The sequence below is a fragment of the Schistocerca piceifrons genome, chromosome 7 (assembly GCF_021461385.2).
Source record: "Schistocerca piceifrons isolate TAMUIC-IGC-003096 chromosome 7, iqSchPice1.1, whole genome shotgun sequence".
Classification (NCBI taxonomy): domain Eukaryota; kingdom Metazoa; phylum Arthropoda; class Insecta; order Orthoptera; family Acrididae; genus Schistocerca; species Schistocerca piceifrons.
This window is the reverse complement of record NC_060144.1, coordinates 273,197,128-273,220,607: the sequence shown is the minus strand read 5'-3', so window position 1 is coordinate 273,220,607 and position 23,480 is coordinate 273,197,128. Positions and strand designations below refer to the sequence as shown.

At 44.4% G+C, this 23,480-nt stretch overlaps 1 protein-coding gene and 1 pseudogene across 1 annotated transcript in view; both read right to left on the bottom strand.

The window, feature by feature from the left end:
• Positions 1-23,480, bottom strand: part of LOC124805201 — a 503,287-nt gene that overhangs the window by 31,085 nt on the left and 448,722 nt on the right. Inside the window, exons 4-5 of the mRNA XM_047265697.1 lie at positions 22,160-22,382; positions 14,848-14,926 (exon numbers count right to left, since the gene is read on the bottom strand). Coding sequence (XP_047121653.1) covers positions 14,848-14,926; positions 22,160-22,382 — 302 coding nt within the window. The remainder of the gene's footprint in view (positions 1-14,847; positions 14,927-22,159; positions 22,383-23,480) is intronic.
• LOC124709152 lies at positions 16,829-16,946 on the bottom strand (annotated as a pseudogene).

The window sequence follows — 23,480 nt, the reverse complement described above, 5'->3', positions numbered from 1 at the left end:
GAAATTAAAATGTGCTCCTTTCAATGGTTTATTTCTGTTCCGTATGTCCTCGCAGACGTTGCCAGGAAGTTTTAATTGTCCTACGATCACTCGTTTTTCTCTGTGGCCCTCTCAATTAGCGAAAGTTTAATTACAACCGTGTACAGCCATTAGGGTATTCGCCACAAGAAATGTTCAGGAGACCGCGGGAAATCCTGATTAGACGGGATTTGAACACAGCAGCCGGCAGGAGTGGCCGAGCGATTCTAAGCGCTTCAGTTTGGAAACGCGCGACCGCTATGATCGCAGGTTCGAATCCTGCCTCGGGCATGGATGTGTGTGTGTCCTTAGGTTAGTTAGGTTTAAGTAGTTCTAAGTTCTAGGGGACTGATGACCTCAGAAGTTAAGTCTCATAGTTCTCAGAGCCATTTGAACATTTGATAGGATATATTTAACATGTTTCAGACGTGTACTTGCAAGTGAGTTCTTTTGAATATGCGTATTAATATATTTTGCCTTTAAACAGGAGTCTGGTACTTGCCTACTACGACATATAATCGTTCCATTATTATAAGTGTTTCATATAACGAACGTCAGTGATCCTAATAAATTAGTGCCTTTACTGAATTATACATTTTCTTCAAGTCCGATTATGGACACTGTATTGCATATGTTAAGATTATTTACTAGTCACTGCACCATGTACTGGTACTTGGATTCTGCAGTTAATTTTACAAGCAGTGGATATTTATTAATGAATTAGTTTCCGGAAAACAGCTTAGGATACGTTGGATATTATCCATGAACTAATTTACGTAGGTTGAGAATAGAAATGATGGCATCACACTTTCCGAGAAAATAGAAATGCTTTACACAGATTCCAACTCGCAAATGAGACACACGTCAACTTACCTTAAAGTATATTAGTAACGCCGGCCGCTGGTGGCCGAGCGGTTCTGGCGCTACAGTCTGGAACCGCGCGACCGCTACGGTCGCAGGTTCGAATCCTGCCTCGGGCATGGATGTGTGTGTTGTCCTTAGGTTAGTTAGGTTTAAGTAGTTCTAAGTTCTAGGGGACTTATGACCTCAGCAGTTGAGTCCCATAGTGCTCAGAGCCATTTGAACCATTTGAACCATATATTAGTAACCAAAACAGTATTTACACACTGCGGAAATCACACAGAAGCATCTGTTGATGCTGTGCAAAACTTAAGGACCTTTACAGACATTTTAGACCACGAGACACAGATGATAGAATAACAAGACAAACTCTTGCAGCAAATGCTTTCGTCCAGTGATACAGACACTGGCTTAAGGAGTAATTCTCTTTGAAACTTTCAAAAAAAAATCTTTTTGTTTTGTTTAAAATTTTCTCTGCTATGTCTGCTTTATTGTAGTGTTCATCCCAAGTTCGCTAGAACCTCCGTTATGGAGTTTCAAGGTGATTTGTGAAAAAATACCTCGAAAACGATTCACAGCAGGAGAAAATAGGCATTATGGAAATTATGAACGTGCTCCAGCTTGAGACCAGACCAATCTGTTGCGACTACTGCACAAAAGCGGACGAAAAACGTGTCGAGCGATCAGAGCGCCGGATGACAGAAGCTGCCGAAAGGGCCCGCAGGATCATCATGGCTGCTTAGAAGATGGAGGAGGATCTCCTTTTGGGAGATTTTTTCGTAGCGGATAAACATGAGAGCATCCATGTGCCCTGTGTAGCGTTTTTGAAAAGTTCTTCCTGATTACCCTTGATGTAAGCTGGGAAACAATTGGTATGTCAGCTGAACATTGTAACATCTGTATTTATTTATCTACCTTTATCTGTCTGTGCCTTCCTTTCTCAGTGTATCACATTACTTCGCTATGTTATATCACAGACGACTACTTGTATCCATTGCAAGTGACGACTCACTTTGTTGTTCTTGGAGAAGGATAACATTACATTAGTACATATTAATATGGGGGCAATTTTTGTGCGATTCGGTGATGATATATGACAAGGTTTTAGAGATTTGCACTGTTAGGTAGTTTTTTCTGCATATTTTTAGTACTGAAGTGTTTTCTGTTGCTCATTCTGTCAATTCCTTTTGATAAATATTAAGTGTTTATTGCAGTAATTTTAATAGTGTTAATTTCTTGCGTGAGTGCCTTCCATTTTCATGGCAATGAGCGTCCTCTTTAAAATACTGATCTGAGTGCAACATGTTACGTGATGAGTTATGTATTTTGAGAGCGGTGTTCTGCATGTAACAGATCGAAAGATTAATTTCTAATATCCAACTGTTGTTGATGAAGAATAGGAGCTTTGCTTTTACATCTATGGGAGACTAACCTATGCCGACCGTAACAAAACACTACTTACCACACCATCTAAGCTCACATAAAAATGCTGCGCTGAAGTTTGAGATCAGAATGTTAGTTGTAAGTTATCTGTGCCGCAAATTTTGTACAGCAGCCACTAGATCTTGCTAGCAGATTTTGTAAAAATAGTAGTTTTAATAATAAACAGGCACACACCGTAACATCTTCCTTTCTGAGACTTCGGGAGGACGACGGTTCAATCCCGCGTCCGGCCAACCTGATTTAGGTTTTCCGTGATTTCCCTAAATCGCTCCAGGCAAATGCCTGGATGGTTCCTTTGAAAGGGCACGGCCGACTTCCTTCCCCCTCCTTCCCTAATCCGATGAGATCGATGACCTCGCAGTTTGGTCTCTTCCCGCCAAACAACCAACAAACCAACCTTTCTGAGACGGCACTATGAAATGAGGAAACTGAAGAATAAAATATTTTTCTATATACAATTAATAACAACCATTGTGATATCAGCATGTTTTTACTATATTAGAACATGTCAACGCTTATTCATCCAAAGTACGAGGAAATTGTGTTAGGTAGCGAACTTAAGCATTGGATAATTTTGCTGATTTTTATGTTTGTTACTGAGGGCTAGATCTCTATAGAATTTCCTTATAATAGTCTGGTTTACAGTAGTATCAAAAGAAATTCATTTCGTGTTTGGGACTAAAAAATTGCAGTTGTCACAAGAAAAGTGGTTTTCGTCATCGAAATGCAACGCGTGGTAAGCTGATTAACAGTATTGCCTACGACGACGAATTAAGATAACAATAGCAACTAATATTAATTTTTCAGTTGTGTTAAGTTTGGATGTCTTCGAAAACTAATAATAAAAAATTGGTGACTTGGAATAAAAACCTTCTATGTGTCAACAATATTGCGCCGCTGTGAACAGTTTCTTTACTGCAACGCATGCAGGACTCAATCCTTCAAACTGTAATACACCTCACTACAATAGTAGACTGAATTTCAACCTTAATGAAAGACCTATGTTCTATCTCTTCGCATACCGTTCTACCATCTTCCCTCGTGTTTCTTCTCATATTTGGCTCTTTTTATTTATTTATTTGCAGTATAATTTACTCCTGATTTACTTTTCACAACTTCAGCTGTCCCTTCAATTAAGGGTTGCTTTCCCGGACATTGCCCACTTACTCTTCTTTCGTATGTTCTTCTCATTCTACCGAAATATAAAGATTTATTTAGGTATTCGAGCTTTCAATTATAACGCCCAATAAGTCAGTATCAAAAAACTGTGAAGTATTCAAATAATGGTCCGGTACTTGATGAACTTGTGAAACAAATTTTAGAGGAAAATTGACGCTCATCATGTTATCCTCCGTCCAGTTCATTATCTTAGTAAACAGTCATTGGTAACCAGCAGTCTTCAAGAATAGTTTCCTGATTTTTTGCACCAATTCATGAATCAAAATTGAAAGTCTTCCACTCCTCCATGCATCGCAAACATTTGTTCTGCCTCCACTAAATTCCCAACGCCGCTTAAACACACTCGCTGTATTTAAACACCTTCGCCATAAATCATTGTGATTGATGAAAAAATTCCGGTAGATGTTATTCCTTTCGCGAGCAGGAAGCGGACCACAGCAGGTGACTCGCACTTGGTGGCATTTCTTATCATCTTTCACAGAAGTGGTCATTAAAACGGGAATTTACGTGCTACCTTATTCCTGCGATGCTCGCTCTAGTCAGCGGATGGCCCTCTACCACTGACTGTTGCTAACCCTCAAACAGCAAAAACATAGCCCGTTATGGTCACAGTACACTTACTTCCCGAACACGCTTCGTATACGAATGGCAGGATGCAATTTTTTTAGGTTAACAGATAGTAACCTCCATCAGAGTCAGTAAAGGATGGTTCTGGGTCCGCCACGACTTTAACGATCACAGAGTTGGCGTGAGGTTTTCGTTAACCATGCGAGACGACTACAGAAGGCCGCAGCGCTCCATTGTTCTGCTGGATGGGTCGGTGGCGGCCGTGTTAACAACGTCTGAAGGTCTGCTCTGGACTCGCCCGTGCCATCCACTGCCAGTAAGCGAATTCTTCACCTGCGCTCTCAAGGCTTCTGAGTTTCGCTCTATCACGAGGACACTAGCTTCAAACTACTAACCGGGAGTCTCTCACAAGTGACTAGAGGGTTGCAGGCCTCTATGCTGTAGTTTTAGAAACGCGCACCTATTCATAATTACCGATTTCATCAAAATTTGTGGTATACGAGATGTGAGAGGAAAGTAATGGGACTGAAAACTATGCGAGCGATCTAGCAACGCTGTGTTGTTCTACTTGTGTAGACCGGTGTGTTCATCCCCTCCAGATGCTCAGTCCGCGTGTCAGCTCTGTACATCACGTGGGCTTTGAGAGAGCTATCAGTGTAGTTCTGTTTTTGTTGTGTGTTACGAAAATGGAATAGCGGAATTTACAGCAACGTTGTGCCGCCAAGTTTTGTATTAGACTTGGGGAATCAACGAGTGTGGCCTATGAAAAGTTGAAACAAGCCTATACGAAGGGAGACCTCCAACTTAACAAACCGACGAAAACGCCAAATGTGTGCGTGCTCTTGTGAGGTCAGAGCGACGTTTAACAATAAGGATGATGAGTGATCTGTTAAACACTTTCAACATACATCATATTTTGACGGAATATTTGCATATGGCGGGATTTCTTATCATCTTTCACAAAGCTGGTCACTGAAACGGGAATTTATGTTTCAAAATGGTGCCGCAAAAATTTCACAACAGAGCAGAAGGACAATCGAAGGAACGTGTACGTTGATGTTCTTGAGAGGGATGCCAATGACCACAAATGGTTCAGTCGTGTGATCAGAGGTGATGAATCCTGTATTTCTAAGTACAATCCTGAGACAAAGCGACAAAGTGAGGACTCGCACACTCAGACATCTCCTTGACCGAGGAAAGCTCGAATGAGCAAATCAAAAATCAAAACAACGCTGATCCGCTTTTTTGAATGTAGGGCTATCAGGCATACAGAATTAGTTCCTCCAGGGCAAACTGCCAAGCAAGTGTTTTACAAAGATGTCCTTGAAAGGTTCAGCAAAAGGGTGAATCGACTGAGACCGGAAACTGGAGACAACTGGATGCTGCATCACAACAACGGTCCATGTCACATGGCCACTTTCATCACCACGGAATTTTGACCTCAAAACGCATTCCAGTTGTTCAACAGCCACCCCCCGCCCCCCCTGCCGACACCCCTATTCACCTGATCTGAATCCTTCTCACTTTCTTTTCAGGAATTGGAAATTGTCTTAAAAGGCGTCATTTTGGGACTCTGGAGAACATTCAAAATAATCTGATCGACATGTTTAAGACCCTACCAGCTGACGTTTGGGCGGTGCTACCGATACATGGAACAACGACTCCGCCGGTGTATAGCTGCAGGAGGTAATTACTTTGAGGGGGTAATAGTGCTGTTTGAGAAAATAAAAATTTTGGTAGACAGAAAAAAAGGTTGCGTTTTTGACGCGGGTCTAGCGAGGCATTAGCCATGTATTTTAGCGTAGTTTTCAAACAGCGTTTGGCGCAACAGAAAGAGTTAAGAACGGCAATCGGAGGATCGTGGGGTCGACTCCCTGTAGAATAAGTTTTGGTTTTCCATTTTTACATTATTTCACTGCAAATACACCTAAAATGCTATTATATTGTATTTACTAATATTTTCATGGCATGAAAAAGAAAGGCAAGGGAAAATTTAGGATTGCAAACGAAGTTCCAATAAGGGATTGTACTTACAGCGCCCACGAGGACTCTGCAAATACACTACTGGCCATTAAAATTGCTACACCAAGAAGAAATGTAGATAATAAACGGGTATTCATTGGACAAATATTCATTGGCCTGGGCAGCAGTCGAACATTTTCTGTATCCAGAAAGACCCGTACAGGACCTGCAACATGCTGTCGTGCATTATCCTGCTGAAATGTAGTGTTTCACAAGGACCGAATGAAGGGTAGAGCCACGGGTCGAAACACATCTGAAATGTAACGTCCACCGTTCAAAGTGCCGTCAATACGAACAAGAGGTGGCCGAGACGTGTAGCCAATGGCACACCAAACCATCACGCCGGGTGATACGCCAGTATGTCGATAACGAATACACGCTTCCATCACGCCAAACACGTACGCGACCATCATAATGCTGTAAACAGAACCTGGATTCATCCGAAAAAATTACGTTTTGCCATTCGTGCACACAGGTTCGTCGTTGAGTACACCATAGCAGGCGCTCCTGTGTGTGATGCAGAGTAAAGGGTAACCGCAGCCATGGTCTCCGAGCTGATAGTCCATGCTGCTGCAAACGTCGTCGAACTGTTCCTGCAGATGGTTGTTCTCTTGCAAATGTCCCCATCTGTTGACTCAGGGATTGAGACGTGGCTGCACGATCCGTTACAGCCATGCGGATAAGATGCCTGTCATCCCGACTGCTAGTGATACGAGGCCGTTGGGATCCAGCACGGCGTTCCGTATTACCCTCCTGAACGCACCGATTCCATGTTCTGCTAACAGTCATTGGATCTCGAACAACGCGAGCAGCAATGTCGCGATACGATAAACCGCAATCGCGATGGACTACAATCCGACCTTTATCAAAGTCGGAAACGTGATGGTACGCATTTTTCCTCCTTACACGAGGCATCACAACAACGTTTCAACAGGCAATGCCGGCCAACTGCTGTTTGTGTATGAGAAATCGGTCGGAATCTTTCCTCATGTCAGCACGTTGTAGGTGTCGCCACCGGCGCCAACCTTGTGTGAATGCTCTGAAAAGCTAATCATTTGCATATCACAGCATCTTCTTCCTGTCTGTTAAATTTCGCGTCTGTAGCACGTCACCTTCGTGGTGCAGCAATTTTAATGGCCAGTAGTGTAACTTTACAAGAATGAATTGTAATTAAAGCGTACAGGACGTCGTATGCCGTTAGTATGATTGTGACCTTCGGGTGGCCCACGGCAGCTGTACGCGAATCGCAGGTTCCTGGTGCAGGTAAAGTGACCCATAGAGAGAGAAAAGGAAATCCTGCGAAGACTGCATCAAAATACATTCTATTGCACATCACCAACTACCATCGCAAATATTTGGTGAAATGATGTCATTATTCGTGGTTTGCTCCCAAACTGTGCACCTTTTCTGAATGTAAACCAAGTCTGTATTCTTTACAGGTACTTTAAAACCACTATGTAATTGTAAAAATGCAGTGTATAACGTGTGCAAGACGATACAACAACTGTTTTTGTAATGAATGTCATTCCAGCATGTGCAATAATGTAAAATAATCAAAGTATCTAATTTTGTAAATGAAGCTTTCATATACACCTTACAATCCTTTCCCGTAAATTTGTTTGCAATTCGAAATTTTTCTTTGCCTTTTCTTTTCGTGCAATTTATAAAAATATCCATAAATGGAATATCTTGACCGTTATTTCGCTTTGTTCTTAGTGTAACTAAAGTAAAAATTGAAAATGAAGTTTGCCGCTCGGAGTGGCCGCGCGGTTAGAGGCGCCATGTCACGGATTGCGCGGCCCCTCCCGCAGGAGGATCGAGCAGTTATATAAATGACTTAAGATGGAAGTTCCATGAGGCTATTCGCAGCTGAAGCTTCTGTGTATAGAGCAGACACTACACTAGAAAATTGTAGCAGCAGAGATTCGACAGTTAATACAAGGACTGACAGTTGCTGAGCATAAACAAATGTAACTTACAACACACAAATAGGACGAAAGATCTGAATACACGATTGCCAAACAATCACTGGAAATAATCACTTCCACGGAAGTAGTTTTTCTGCTTTCACTTGTCACTGTTTTCTAACTATTTGTATGTCACTATGTGTGGCTTCCTTCAAATACTAACAGAAAATTTTGGATTGTTATGACAAATTCTTACAGTTGAGTGGAATATACAGTGCGATTAACATACCTGACCGATGTGAGGTTACGGTTGAGCAATCGACATACCTCTGTGGGTGTCAGAATGACGTGCATAGGATGATACTGATAACCATATCGCTCCCCATATGATCACGTAAATTTAATTCCAGGTGTCGTGCAATGAATAACTTAGTAAACTGAATGAATTAAACAGGGGTGGCCCTACCAACTGTGAAACATGGGTGCTGTAACTCACAAAGCTGGCAGAGGTAAGGTATTAATCAAACTACTGACTGAAATAATGGTCACTATGAAGTCCTGTTTACGAGGGTCGTTCAATAAGTAATGTAACACTTTTTTTTTCCTGAAAGCAAAGCAGGTTGGTTTTATTCAGGATTCCAATACATCAGATAATTCCCAACACTTCTGGCTACAACATTTTCAACATAACATCTGTTCAATTCGATGGTCTTACGTCACCTTACTCGGAGGGCCTGTATGCCTGAATGCCTCCACTTTGCTGGTCGACGTCGGAACCAACCCCTCGCTGCATCAATAACCTCCCCATCATCCACGTACTGCTTCCCGCGGAGTGCATCTTTAATTGGACTACACTGATTTATTTATTTATTTATTGTTCCGTGGGACCAAATTAAGGAGAAGTCTCCATGGTCATGGAACGAGTCAATACATGAAATTATAACACGATACTAGAAACAGATAAAATGAAATACAAGAGACGTATTCAGGCGACAATTCGTAAGTTTAAATAAAGAAAATCAACAATGTAACACTGGCATTTGCTTAATTTTTCAGCTCTTCCAGGAGCTCATCGACAGAATAGAAGGAGTGAGCCATGAGGAAACTCTTCAGTTTAGACTTAAAAGCGTTTGGAAGTGTTTGGGCTACTGCTAAGATTTTTGAGTTCTTGTGGTAGCTTATTGAAAATGGATGCAACAGAATAGTGCACTCCCTTCTGCACAAGAGTCAAGGTAGTGCATTCCACACGCAGATTTGATTTCTGCCTAGTATTAACTGAGTGAAAGCTGCTAACTCTTGGGAATAAGCTAATATTGCTAACAACAAGCGACATCAAAGAAAATATATACTGTGAGGGCAATGTCAGAATTCCCAGACTATTGAATAGGGGTCGACAAGAGGTTCTCGAACTTACACCACATATAGCTCGAACAGCTCATTTTTGGGCCAAAAATACCCTTTTTGAATCAGAAGAATTACCCCAAAAAATAATACCATACGACATAAGCGTATGAAAATATGATAGTAGACTACTTTTCGTGTTGAACTGTCACTTATTTCAGATACTGTTCTAATGGTAAATAAAGCAGCATTTAGCTTCTGAACAAGATCCTGGACATGGGCTTTCCACAACAGCTTACTATCTATCCGAACGCCTAGGAACTTGAACTGTTTCGTCTCGCTTATACACTCCTGGAAATGGAAAAAAGAACACATTGACACCGGTGTGTCAGACCCACCATACTTGCTCCGGACACTGCGAGACGGCTGTACAAGCAATGATCACACGCACGGCACAGCGGACACACCAGGAACCGCGGTGTTGGCCGTCGAATGGCGCTAGCTGCGCAGCATTTGTGCACCGCCGCCTTCAGTGTCAGCCAGTTTGCCGTGGCATACGGAGCTCCATCGCAGTCTTTAACACTGGTAGCATGCCGCGACAGCGTGGACGTGAACCGTATGTGCAGTTGACGGACTTTGAGCGAGGGCGTATAGTGGGCATGCGGGAGGCCGGGTGGACGTACCGCCGAATTGCTCAACACGTGGGGCGTGAGGTCTCCACAGTACACAGTTGTCGCCAGTGGTCGGCGGAAGGTGCACGTGCCCGTCGACCTGGGACCGGACCGCAGCGACGCACGGATGCACGCCAAGACCGTAGGATCCTACGCAGTGCCGTAGGGGACCGCACCGCCACTTCCCAGCGAATTAGGGACACTGTTGCTCCTGGGGTATCGGCGAGGACCATTCGCAACCGTCTCCATGAAGCTGGGCTACGGTCCCGCACACCGTTAGGCCGTCTTCCGCTCACGCCCCAACATCGTGCAGCCCGCCTCTAGTGGTGTCGCGACAGGCGTGAATGGAGGGACGAATGGAGACGTGTCGTCTTCAGCGATGAGAGTCGCTTCTGCCTTGGTGCCAATGATGGTCGTATGCGTGTTTGGCGCCGTGCAGGTGAGCGCCACAATCAGGACTGCATACGACCGAGGCACACAGGGGCAACACCCGGCATCATGGTGTGGGGCGCGATCTCCTACACTGGCCGTACACCACTGGTGATCGTCGAGGGGACACTGAATAGTGCACGGTACATCCAAACCGTCATCGAACCCATCGTTCTACCATTCCTAGACCGGCAAGGGAACTTGCTGTTCCAACAGGACAATGCACGTCCGCATGTTTCCCGTGCCACCCAACGTGCTCTAGAAGGTGTAAGTCAACTACCCTGGCCAGCAAGATCTCCGGATCTGTCCCCCATTGAGCATGTTTGGGACTGGATGAAGCGTCGTCTCATGCGGTCTGCACGTCCAGCACGAACGCTGGTCCAACTGAGGCGCCAGGTGGAAATGGCATGGCAAGCCGTTCCACAGGACTACATCCAGCATCTGTACGATCGTCTCCATGGGAGAATAGCAGCCTGCATTGCTGCGAAAGGTGGATATACACTGTACTAGTGCCGACATTGTGCATGCTCTGTTGCCTGTGTCTATGTGCCTGTGGTTCTGTCAGTGTGATCATGCGATGTATCTGACCCCAGGAATGTGTCAATAAAGTTTCCCCTTCCTGGGACAATGAATTCACGGTGTTCTTATTTCAATTTCCAGGAGTGTAATATGCCCATTCTGTCTGATCAAAATATCAGCTCTTGTTGAATTGTGAGTTAGAAACTGTAAAAACTGAGTCTTACTGTGATTCAGTATCAATTTCTGTAGGGTGGATGAAGTTCTGTGAGGCACTTCAGAGTTGTTCGTTGCACCATGAGGGAGGACATCAACCCTTCAGAGTCCCAGAAGTGGTCACCATGACTTTACCGGATGAGGGTGCGGCTTTAAACTACTTCTTCAGAAGAGAGGTGCTGTGGCGCCACTTCATGGATTGCCGTTTTTTTTTTTTTCAGTTCGAAGTGATGAACCCACGTTTCATCACCTGTGACGAAGTTCGACAAAAAATTGGCACGACAAGTCTCGTAACGCGCAAGCAATTCCGCACATATGGTCCTTTGGTGCTCTTTATGGTGTTCTTTAGGCGGTGAGGAACGCAGCGGGCACACACCTTTGAACACCCCAACTGGTGGACGAGTGTCTCAGTACTACCAACAGAATTAACCAGTTGTGCAGCGAAGTGTTTTGTCAGGTCTCAGTAGACATTCTGCAAGCGCCTTTGAATATCTGCGATGCTCTGGTTTTCTGCCAAAAGAAACTCAAATACAGCTCTCTGCTTAGAACGCACTTCCATTACAGACGTCATTTTGAATGTTACGTATAGCGCCGCCGCTTATCGAAACTACAAGGAAGTATAGGGGCTGGAACGGGAATATTCCGCGATGCCCCACAAAAACTTTAGCATTTTTTTCAACTTTATGAATGTGAGCCTTGGGCATGACTCTTATCGGAAATGACAATGAGTCTACCGACTGCCACACTATCAGATACGTTCTACACTGAGGTGCCGATATCCACATAAGCATATGGCGATAGTATCGCTTATGAGGTATAAAAGGACAGTGCATTGGCAGAGCTGGTATTTGTACTCAGGTGATATATGTGAAAATGTTTCCGTAGTGATTATGGTCGCACGACGGGAAATAACAGACTTTGTACGCGGAATAGTAGTCGGAGCTAGACGCATAGGACACCGCATTTCCTGAGTCGTTACGTAATTCTTCTGAGATCCTGGGCGTCAAGAGTGTGCCGACAATACCACATTTAGGCATTACATCTCAACGCTGTGGCCTACGGCCTTCACTTAACATCCGAGAGCAGCGGCGTTTGCGTAGAGTTGTCGGTGCTAACAGAAAAGTAACACTGCATGAAATAACCGCAGAAGTCAATGTGGGACGTACGACAAACGTATGAGTTATGACAGTGCGGCGAAATATGCCGTTAACGGACTACGGCAGCAGACGAGCGACGGGAGTGCCTTTGCTAACAGCTCGACATCGCCTGCAGCGCATCTCCTGGGCTCGCGACCACGTCGGTTGGCCCTCAGATGATCAGAAAACCGTGGTCAGGTCAGATGAGTCTCGATTTCAGTTGGCACGAGCTGATGGTAGGGTTCGAGTGTGGCGCAGGCACCACGAAGCCATGAACCCAGGTTCTCAACAATGCACCGTGCGCGCTGGTGGTAGCTCCATAATGGTGTGGGCTGCGTTTACGTGGAATCGACTGGGTCTTCTTGTCCAGCTGAACCCACCATCCACTGGAAATGGTTATGTTCTGCTACGTAGAGACCACTCGTAACCATTCATGAATGGCATTTTTTTGAATGACAATCCGCCATGTAGCGGCCCACAATTGCTTTCGACTGGTTTGAAAAACACTCTGAGCAATTCGAGCGAATAATTTGGCCACCTAATAGCCCGACATGAGTCCCATCGGATATTTAGGGGACACAACCGAGAGATCTGTTAGTGCACAAAATCCTGCACATCCAACAATTTCGCAATTATGGATGGCTATAGAGGAAGCATGGCTCAGTATTTCTGCAGGACGCTTCCAACGATTCATTGAGCCCATGCCATGTCTAGTTGCTGCACTATGCCGGGGAAAAGCAAGTCCGACGCGTTATTGGGAGATATCCCATGACTTTTGTCTCCTCATTGTAATAAAGCACCAGTCCCATATTTAACTTTAGTGTGACTTACCAATAGTGGGGCATTTAGTGCTCGAACTCAGGCGTCTTGCGAGTCCCAGGATCTTTCCTATTTTCTGTTCCAGCCAATAAGGCCTTCTCCACGTACGCACACGCGAGCTCTGTTCTCCCAGTCCTGAATTTATTTATGTTAACCAATGGTTGCTGCTCTTACAGTTTCTTAGCCAAAACTAACAGTCTCAACTAGCTTGACACCTGCCTGATGGCTACTGGTGCCACACTCTCAAGTACGAAGGGATAGGATGGCCTCTTCACATTCCACTTCTAAGGTTCTATCTCTAAACTGTCCCTCGCCCAGCATTTCCCAGAATGCGGGACACCTGACCCAGTTCTTTACAATTCTGACGCTCTGTTGGCGTTAGCATGTGGGGGAAAAAAAAGTCGCTATGCGCCCCCTGCGCTGTCAGACACGCTACGTTAAAATAGTCTTCTATTACTCAATATCGTCCTGTCACTGTCAAATCAGATGCTATTTATCGTAGAACGTCCACAACATTGTGCTTTTGATTTACAGCTCCATTGTCTACCTTTACTGGGCACATAGCCCCAGACTTCACTTTGGAACTTCCAGTATGTTAGTGATTTAAAGTGTGCAGCGTCCTCTGCTCACACGGGATGCACCGGGCCTAGTGGCTTGCAACCTGCTGTGCCGTCTCCCAAGGCGGTGGCGGCCCGTGCTCTTTGACAACGATCCGTATCCACTCGCGACTAATGGCTCAACGTCGGTCCTCCCATCTCCACTCTGTGAAGCTTCACTCAACAAGTATTCACTCAGACTATCAACCACTCATTTCAGTAATCCTCCAGAAAAAGAAAGTAATGCAGATTTTAGTGCTTAGGTATGGCAATCACTGACATTAACTTTATCAATACTCGTAGTCTCATTTGTCGTCGGAAATTAATTCAGATGAGCTGGGCTCTTCAGTTTAATAGAGTGTGAATATGATGCGTGGCAGTTTTGATAAAAACGGTCGCATATCACCGAATTAAAATTGTGAATCACAATTAGAGCATTACCTTTCGTGGCCATTTCGCCACCAGTGGACCAGCAAAAGTTTCGATGAGCCACTAGTTCTATCGTACGCTTCCTATCTCCACAAAACTTTTCCTGTATGCTACCGGGAAGAGGAAACACCACAAGGAGACGGAATACAGTTTGACCTTCACACGGCTGTTACTAATACAGCATATCTCTACTCTTTAGCAGAGTAAACGCTGCAGTGAATATTTGTGACGTTACAACTACGTGCTGGGCCCGTCAAGGACATGGAGTAAAAATTTGTCACCTCATTAACATTCCTAGGGTTTCGGTACGTTGAAAATTATTTTTTATCCTGGAAGTTACGGATGTAGGTTCGAGCTTCAACCTGACACACAGTTTAAATCTATAACAATCTCCACTGTCTTATTTGATTCTTCTGTCGAGTCATGATTGTAAATCAGATGCTATTTATCGTAGAACGTCGACAACATTGTGCTTTTGATTTACAGCTCCATTGTCTACCTTTACTGGGCACATAGCCCCAGATTTCACTTTGGAACTTCCAGTATGTTAGTGATTTAAAGACAACTTGCTTTGCTTGGCTTTGGAGTTACGTATGAAAGGAACACAGCGTAAACTGGAAGACTGGGAAACATCATCTTACTACGAGTGTACGCCGTCAGCAAAGACAAACTGAGAAGAAAGTAGGTGCGCACTTACCCTCTGTCGTCGATCAGCGATACGTTGGCGTTCTGCTTGCTGAAGGCGAAGCAGGACCTCACTCGGATGCCGTACATGCCTGCCAAACAGGGATGCCCAACAGTCACTTGAATTACGAAGTATGGCCGCATTGAAGACACAAAAAATTTTACTGGTCTTGATTTCACATAAGAAACACAAATACGAGTCAGTCCATATTTAATGTTCAGAATGGTTTATGTATGACAAGAAAGAAAATTTAGTTGATTTAACTTCTGAAGGCTTTGATGGATGAATAGATACGACAAATACATTGACATCACTGAAAATTCTGCAAATCGTGAAAATGTGATGTTCCTTAACTCTATTAGTTCCAACAATATAAAAAATATTATATAAAATTAAAATTTTTCAATTTTGTTATCATGGTAGGCAATGAATAAAGTAAAAATATGCAAAAAGTAAACAAGGAGGTGGTTTCACTTTGGAACCACTGGAACACACCGTTTTCAGCCACTCATCATTTGTGTGATATATTTGAAAACAATTTCGCATTATTTTTCCTACGCAGCCCCACACCTCGAAACTCTCATGAACTCATAATGCCTAAAACAAATTATAGTCCTAAATAACAAGCAAAAGTGGGACTATAATGTAATAAATCTATATCAAAAGTACATGCTGCTCCTGATCTTTCATGCCTAAACCGCTCATAAAAGCAGTAGAACAAACTCAAATTTACGTTACAATGCAGTTATATATACTTACTTTCGCTATCACATTTCCTACAGTCATTTGGCACCAATTCCATGCTGAATGTTACTGTGAACGCTGTAAATGACTGCTACAGTGCATTACATTCGTATATGTACCTAAGTGTATCGTAGATTGCTGGTTTCCATAAGGTTATCTACAATTATTACATGGTGAATTAACTACTTACTCGATTATTCAGAGATTTTTCTTTGCTATGTAGAACGAGCTAGTAAAAGTCGAAACAGGTAGTTTAATTTTCTTGACTTACACTGATCAGCCAGAACATTACTACCACCTACCTAATATCCGGTATGTCTACTTTTGGCTCGGATAACAGTGGCGACGCGTCGTGGCGTGGAACCAATGAGACCTTGGTAGGTCGCTGGAGGGAGCTGGCACCACATCTATACACACACACACGCACGTCCCGCAGTTTCCGTAAATTTCTGGGAGGGGTGCAATGAGTTTGATGCCACGTTCAATGACTTCCCCGATGTGTTCGATCGGGTTCAGATCTGATGATTCTAAGGGGCAGCACTTTGATGGGAACTCGTCAAGATGTTACTCGAACCATTCCATCACACTCCTGTGACATGGCGCGTTATCTTGGTGAAAAATGCCTCTGCCGTCAGGAAACATGATCGACATAAAGGGGTGTACGTGGTCTGTAACCAGTGTATGGTACTTCTTGGCCGTCACGGTGCCTTGCACGAGCTCCACTGGACCCATAGAGGCCCACGTAAATGTTTCCCAGAGCATAATGGAGCCGCCGCCAGCTTGTGTCTGTCCCGCAGTACAGGTGTTAAGGAGCTGTTCCCCTAGAAGACGACGGATTCGCGCCCTCTCATCGATATGTCGAATCACTCCGTCTTCAGGCCCCAAGTGGCCCATCGGGACCATCTGACCGCCGTGACGGAGTGATTCAACATGCCGATGAGAGGGCGCGAATCCGTCGTCTTCCAGGGGAACAGCTCCTTAACACCTGTACTGCGGGACAGATACAAGCTGGCGGCGGCTCCATTATGCTCTGGGAAATATTTACGTGGGCCTCTATGGGTCCAGTGGAGCTCGTGCAAGGCACCGTGACGGCCAAGAAGTACCATACACTAAGGATGCGGATAGGTGGGGCATGTGGTCAGCACACCGCTCTCCCGGTCGTTATGATGGTTTTCTTTGACCGGATCCGCTACTATTCGACCGAGTAACTCCTCAATTGGCATCACGAGGCTGAGTACACCCCGAAAAATGGCAACAGTGCATGGCGTCCCGGATGGTCACCCATCCAAGTGCCGACCACGCCCGACAGCGCTTAACTTCGGTTATCTGACGGGAACCGGTGTATCCACAGCGGCAAGGCCGTTGCCTGCAAGATGAAGAAAGTACCGGTATTCATCAGACCATGCAACGCTCTGCCACTGCGCCAACGTCAAGTTCACATGGCAATTTCAGTCGTAGTTGCCAATGTCGTGGTGTTACCATTGGCACATGAATTGGTCATCGGCTGCGGACGACCATCGTTAGGAGAGTTGAGGTGTACTGTTTGTTCAGACACACTTGTACTCTGACCAGCACTAAAGTCCGATGTTAGTTCCACCGAAGTTCTCCGCCTTTCCAGTTTTCCAGTCTGCCCAGCCTGTGACGTCGACATCTGAAATGAAGGTAACCGCCCAACCCCACGACATTTGGATGTGGTATCACCTTGTTTTCTCCACGTGTTGAGGAACTCATCACAGCACTCCTCGAACACCCGACTATTCGTGCAGTTTCCGAAATGCTAGTGGCGAGCCTCACAATCTGCCCTCTGTCAAACTCAGATGGACCGCGCGCCTTCCCCATCCTATACACGGACAGCATTCTCACTGATACTACATTGGCCGTGTTTGTGTCTGGCCAGCATTCATTTCTCGCCAGGTGACGCTGCTATCGCTTGGACAGGTTTATATCTACAGTAGCTCGGTGGTCATAGCGTTCTGGCTGACCAGTGCATGTTTGTTATACTGTACAGGAAGTGGTCCAAAAGTTATAGTGCATAGCAACTGTCAGGCCTTAAATTAGTGAAATAAAATTTCGTTTAACGTAAACCTAATGCGATGTAGCAAAGACGCTCATTCTACAGGACTCAACTGAAGCTATGTAGCCAAAATATCGTACTTCGTAAATGACTCCAACAAATACAAACAGTTGATTTTCCGTGTAAATTTACGGTCACACATAAATAAAACACGTTTATGAATATGGCGATTTCATGATTTGATGGTTGTGCACTGCTAGCGAATGAATAGCTCCTATTGGTAACTACCGATTGTTGAAAACGTGAGCAGTGAAATAATATAGCAGGAAGTAAGTATGGATTTTCTGTGAGGTTATGAAAAGGCACTGTGTGTGTCAGGTTGGTTTGGAGCGTGAGCTGGGAATGTAGTGTAGGAGATAGAACAGTTTGTGGCAGAACCAAGAGTTATGGAGAAGCTGGGAAACGGGAGGCTATATCTGATAGCAAAAGTCGTCTTGAAACATGATATGTAAATCCTGATTTCTACCAACTACCCAATATGATATACACCTAAGCTGCTTCTATTGTAAACAGACAAGAGATAAACAGCATGCTACCAGTTAGAGCAACACGAGAAATGATGTTGAAATGTAAGCTGGGAATCTATCTTCCCAAGGCGTAGCATCTCTTCAGTTGTGAGAAACTGTTTTAATTTATTCTTTGTTACAGATCATCCACCTTTTCTCCACATAACGGAATGGACGCTGTGTGCTTATCTTATTGTACTCATCAGATGCACGTGTATGGTTTCTAGAGAGTGCGGGCAGGATATCATGTACTCAGTAAACTCCGAATGGTTTCTTTCGCAGCCGAAATGCTGCAAAGATACTGATAACGATTCTCTTACCCACCGGTCGGATTGTGTTTGGTTTTTTGATGCCAGTTTAAGGTCCAAAGAACACAAGCAGCCGCTCGGGACACCAAGCCTGAGACGGGTGCCAGAAACGCCCAAGCCTAAAATTTGAGTCAAGTGCAAGGTCCGATTCCACTCGTCTGCTTTGACCCATGACATCCTGAGTGACGTCATGAGTTTACCGTGCGAAAGATGTATGCGGCCTGCTATTAAATGTAACTGAAGTAAACTATATGTTTGTGAACTATGTTGCTTATTGCAGACATGTCATGATTTCCTTTGAGCAGCAGTTTTGCGACAGCACAGTTGTTCCAGACGTCATCAACGTCAGCCAGATGATGCATTATCTGAAGATGGCCTACTACTAAAGCCCGAAACCGGCTACATTTTTAATAAAAGACTGTGCGATCGAGACTGCTGCTTACTAATGTTGCTCAACTGACAGAGCGTTGCTTCCCATGATGTAATCTGAAATTATGACATGGTAACTTAACTATTTACGCGATTAAATAGTTTTTTCCTCTCTATGTGAAGCGAGCTAGTAAAAGTCACCTGAGACGGATAGTTTAATTATCTTGACTTATGTTTATTGTATTAGTCAGAAAAATGGTCCGAAAATCATAGTTCATAGCAACTGTTAGGCCTTAAATTATTGAAATAAAATTTCATTTATTGTTAACTTTTTATGATATAAATTGGCCAATTGTAGACCGCTTAGAATCCAAGACTATGCAATATTTTACTTCTTATCTTTCCAGAATTACTTCACGCCCTGGCTGATGATCTGCTTCTTCTCATCTGACATCTCTCTCATAGTTTGTGGTTTTTGTTGTTGAAAAGAAAGACAGGTTGCAATATTTATATTGCAGAATAAAATTTTCTGTGTCCTGTCTGGTGTCTTCTGTAATGTTTAGTGCACTCAGATTCCTTTTTGTGCCTTCCAGCCGTAGCTTGGAGTTTTCAAATTTGTAAATGAAACTGAAAATTTTCTTGGTTAGCCTACTAGCACTCATTCTGTGAATATGACGGTAAAACTTTAATCTCCTCTTCCTTATTGTGTCGGTTATTGTCTCTATGTTTCTGTACAAATCTTCATTTCTTCCCTTCGCCCAGTTTTGTGGTCCTAAAATGTTTCTGAATATTTTCCCTGCTTTTAAATGGGGCAACTCCTCAAGTCCTCAGTGTGAGTGTGGCGCTGTGTGTCTGACAAGCGACCATGTTGTAAGTGAGTGCAACGCTAGGGAGTACCCAGGACCAAAAACAGGTCTATATGCTGCAATTTACTGGTTGGATAGCTTAAAATTAGACACTAATATACGAGGATTATGCTTGCCGCCCATGCTGTCTGTGAGTGTCTGTTCGACTAGCTATCTGGTGGTTTTGTCGACGCCCCCTTCTTCCAGTGTTAGAATTACTGTCTGCCTACGGAATCGTAGGCTGTTTCTAAAGTCAATGAAAGTAACGACTGTATTAAGATTCCGTGTTGTTCTTATCCTGAGCATCGTTTTCATGTTAAATACTTGCTCTGGGCACGATCTATTTTTTTTTCTTTTTTAACCCAGCATAGCACTCGCTTGTTGTGTGTTCTGCTTGGCCCTCTTGTTCAGTAGAACTTTGGATATAATTTTGTAGGTGACTGGGAGTGAGGATGTGCCTCGATAATTGTTGGTGTCTGTTCTGTCTCGCTTCTTATGTAGCGGATGGATTATGGTTTTTTCCAATCTTTCTGTATTCTTCCCCTCTCCCAGCAATCTTTAATAACCTCGTAAGTAGTTTCAACTGCCCGCTTCCCTTCCAGTTTCCAGATCTCAGCTGATATCCCGTCTTCATGTGGTGCTCTGTTGTTTTTCACTACTTTTTTATATGGGAATGAAATAATACGCTCAAGAACCACATGAAACTGACTGGTGAATAGTGGCCCCGAAGTTCATCTTTGCTGCGAAAGCCGGTGCGACCTTATGGTTGGGGGTCATACACAGTTGGTCGGTTGCCTTAGAGAGTTTGGTGTGTTCACTGGTGTCTGGGGAACAGCCTAGCATTCAGTGATTTACATATGCCAGTTGTGATGGATCACCACAGCGACAAATATGACAGGGTATTTCGAATACCAGAGGTTCTGATGTCGGCGCTGCAACATACGAAAAATGCTTTGTGACTGGTTCTGTAAACTATATTTTCGAACGGTTTCCGCCGTGTATAACGTTAGTCGGTTGTCAAAGAATCAAGACGGGGAGGGATAATAGTAACAACATTATTTTGGAGGAAAAAATAAATGTATTTCGATGGTATTTCGTACTTTTAGGGTTCTGTAGCACAATCGGTAAAAACGGAACCCCTGTACGATCATTATGTTTTCTGTCTGCCACTTTGTCCGATTGTTAAAAACCCTTTTTCTCATGGCCGGGTACACGTACCGAACTGAAATTTACGTCACTTACTGAGGTCTACGGTCCGTTGGCGGTGTAAAAAATTGTAGCCTCTATGACAATGCAATCAAAAGATACGGTCATTTATGTCACATATTTTGACACTCGTCAAACCTATAAGACACTTCTCGTTGACATACGATCATGAAATTTGGCAACAAGCAAGGTTTCATACTACAACTAAGGAAAAAAAACGCAAACATTGTTAATTTGCAATTATATCAAACGCAAGATTTCCTTTTGTCATTTCTTATCGGACTGTCCATCTAAGACACCGTTTTCCTCGAGAACGGACAGACTTATGAAGTTGAAACCTATGTCACACACTAAGGGTTATGGTCATTCAATATAATAAACGTTAGCTTCTAAGTCAATGCAATCAAAAGATACGGCCATTTATGTCACGTATTTTGATTCAGACTCACTCATCAAAACATACAGGGTACGATCCGTTGGTCTAAAAGCATGGAATTTGGCAAAAAGCAAGGTTTAAGTGTACAAATAAAGGAAAAATCCGACAATGGTAAATTTGTAATTATATTACAAGAGAAAATGTTTGTCATTTGTTATCTGTTTTCAAACTTGAAATTAAAACTTTCTCGAAAGTGTAGGAGCCACGCGGAGTGGCCGCGCGGTTTGAGGCGCCACGTCACGAACTGCGCGCCGGAGGTTCGAGTCTTACCACGGGCATGGGTGTGAATGTTGTTCTTAGCATAAGTTAGTTTAAGTAGTGTGTAAGTCTAGGGACCGATGACCTCAGCAGTTTGGTTCTTTAGGAATTCACACATTTGAAACTGTTGGAATCTCTGGGACAGATATCTTGCGAAGATCAATGTCGATAACAGGCAAAAATCATCTAGATTCTCGACTCCTGGAATGGATGAACTGTATACGTAATTAAGTGTGTAAGGTACCCTTAGTGCGCTAGTCCTACTCGCACGTGGCCTTTTTTTTAAATATAGTTCACACAAGCTTTTTAGACGCACACTGGATGTGCGCCTGAAGACGCATACGGGTAATGGAGACTAGCAACGACACGGACGTGAGGCAAACGATAGACATTTATAAGTTCACGCCGAAACAGCTGACAAAAAGATAAAAGTAACGCATGGGCACTAGAACGACGACAGACCTATAATGATAGGTCGAAAATGTTTTGAGGAAATAAAAAGAAGACTTACGCTAATTATTGGTTCTACGTAGTCTTTAAAGAGCCAAACGAAGTAGTTATAATAATCAGTAGCTCACCATCGGGGCGTGAGATGTCGGCGCGCAGCGTGTAGGGGCGGCCATACACGACCTCAGTGACCTTGCGGTCGTGGTCGAGCAGCTTGAGCGACACCAGCGACGTCTGGTTGTTGGCGTTCCGGAAGCCCGCCTTCCCGCACGTGATGACGTAGAACTTATCGTTGGCCAGCTCCAGCGTGCGGTGGATGCGCACCGCCACCGGAACCTTCCGCTCCTCCGTCTTCTGCAACACCGCGCCAGCGCTCGCTTAGTAATGCAAAACAGCGCTGCTTAACACTGTCACCACCAGCAGAATGTTCATCGCGTTGAACGCTCTAAATCTAAACAATTAGTACCACCTCTGCTGTTACTACAGTGTGTGTTCAAAATGGTTCAAATGGCTCTGAGCACTATGGGACTTAACTTCTAAGGTCATCAGTCCCCTAGAACTTATTAAACCTAACTAACCTAAGGACATCACACACACCCATGCCCGAGTCAGGATTCGAACCTGTGACCGTAGCGGTCGCACGGTTCCAGACTGTAGCGCCTAGACCCGCTCGGCCACCCCGGCTGGCTACAGTGTGTGTATTGAACCGGGGACCTAGAAACGACTGAGAAGCTTTGTCCCACCATCGTACCCCTCATTGGTCCACAAACCCACAACAGGCTACAGCAGTCCACCCACACCACCGCCGCCCCACACCGAACCCAGGGGTTATTGTGCGGTTCAGCCCCCAGTGCCCGCCCCCCCCCCCCCCCCCCCGCACAGGAACGCCTCACGCCTCATACCAGACCAGACGAGTGTAACCCCAAATGTTTGCGTGGTAGAGTAATTATGGTGCAAGCATATGGGGAGACAGTGTTTGCACAGCAATCGCCGACATAGTGTAGGGGTACCAGCCAGCATTCGCCTCAAAAACCATCCACAGGTTGGCCGGCACACCGGACCTCGACACATTTCGCCGGGCGGATTCGTACCGGGGACCGGCACGCCTTCCCGCTCGGGAAGCAGCCCGTTGACCGCGCGGCTAGCTGGGCGGGCTTGTTGCTAGAGTACTTTGTGCTAACAAAAAAAAGTTACTTGCCTGACGTAACTTTACCGCTGGGCTGTGGGGGTGCTTGTTTTTGTTGACACAGACGGGGTGGGAATGCAGATACACTATTTTCCAACATATCTACATGTGCATGACCTTACATCTACAAGACCGCTCTGCAACTCGAATACCCCAGGCGAAGTTCGGAAGATACAACCGGGAGGTGTTCCCGCATCCTCCACGTTCACCAATCTCTCCCCCGAGTGATTTTTACATGTTGCTCCAGCCCAAAGTTCATCTTGGAA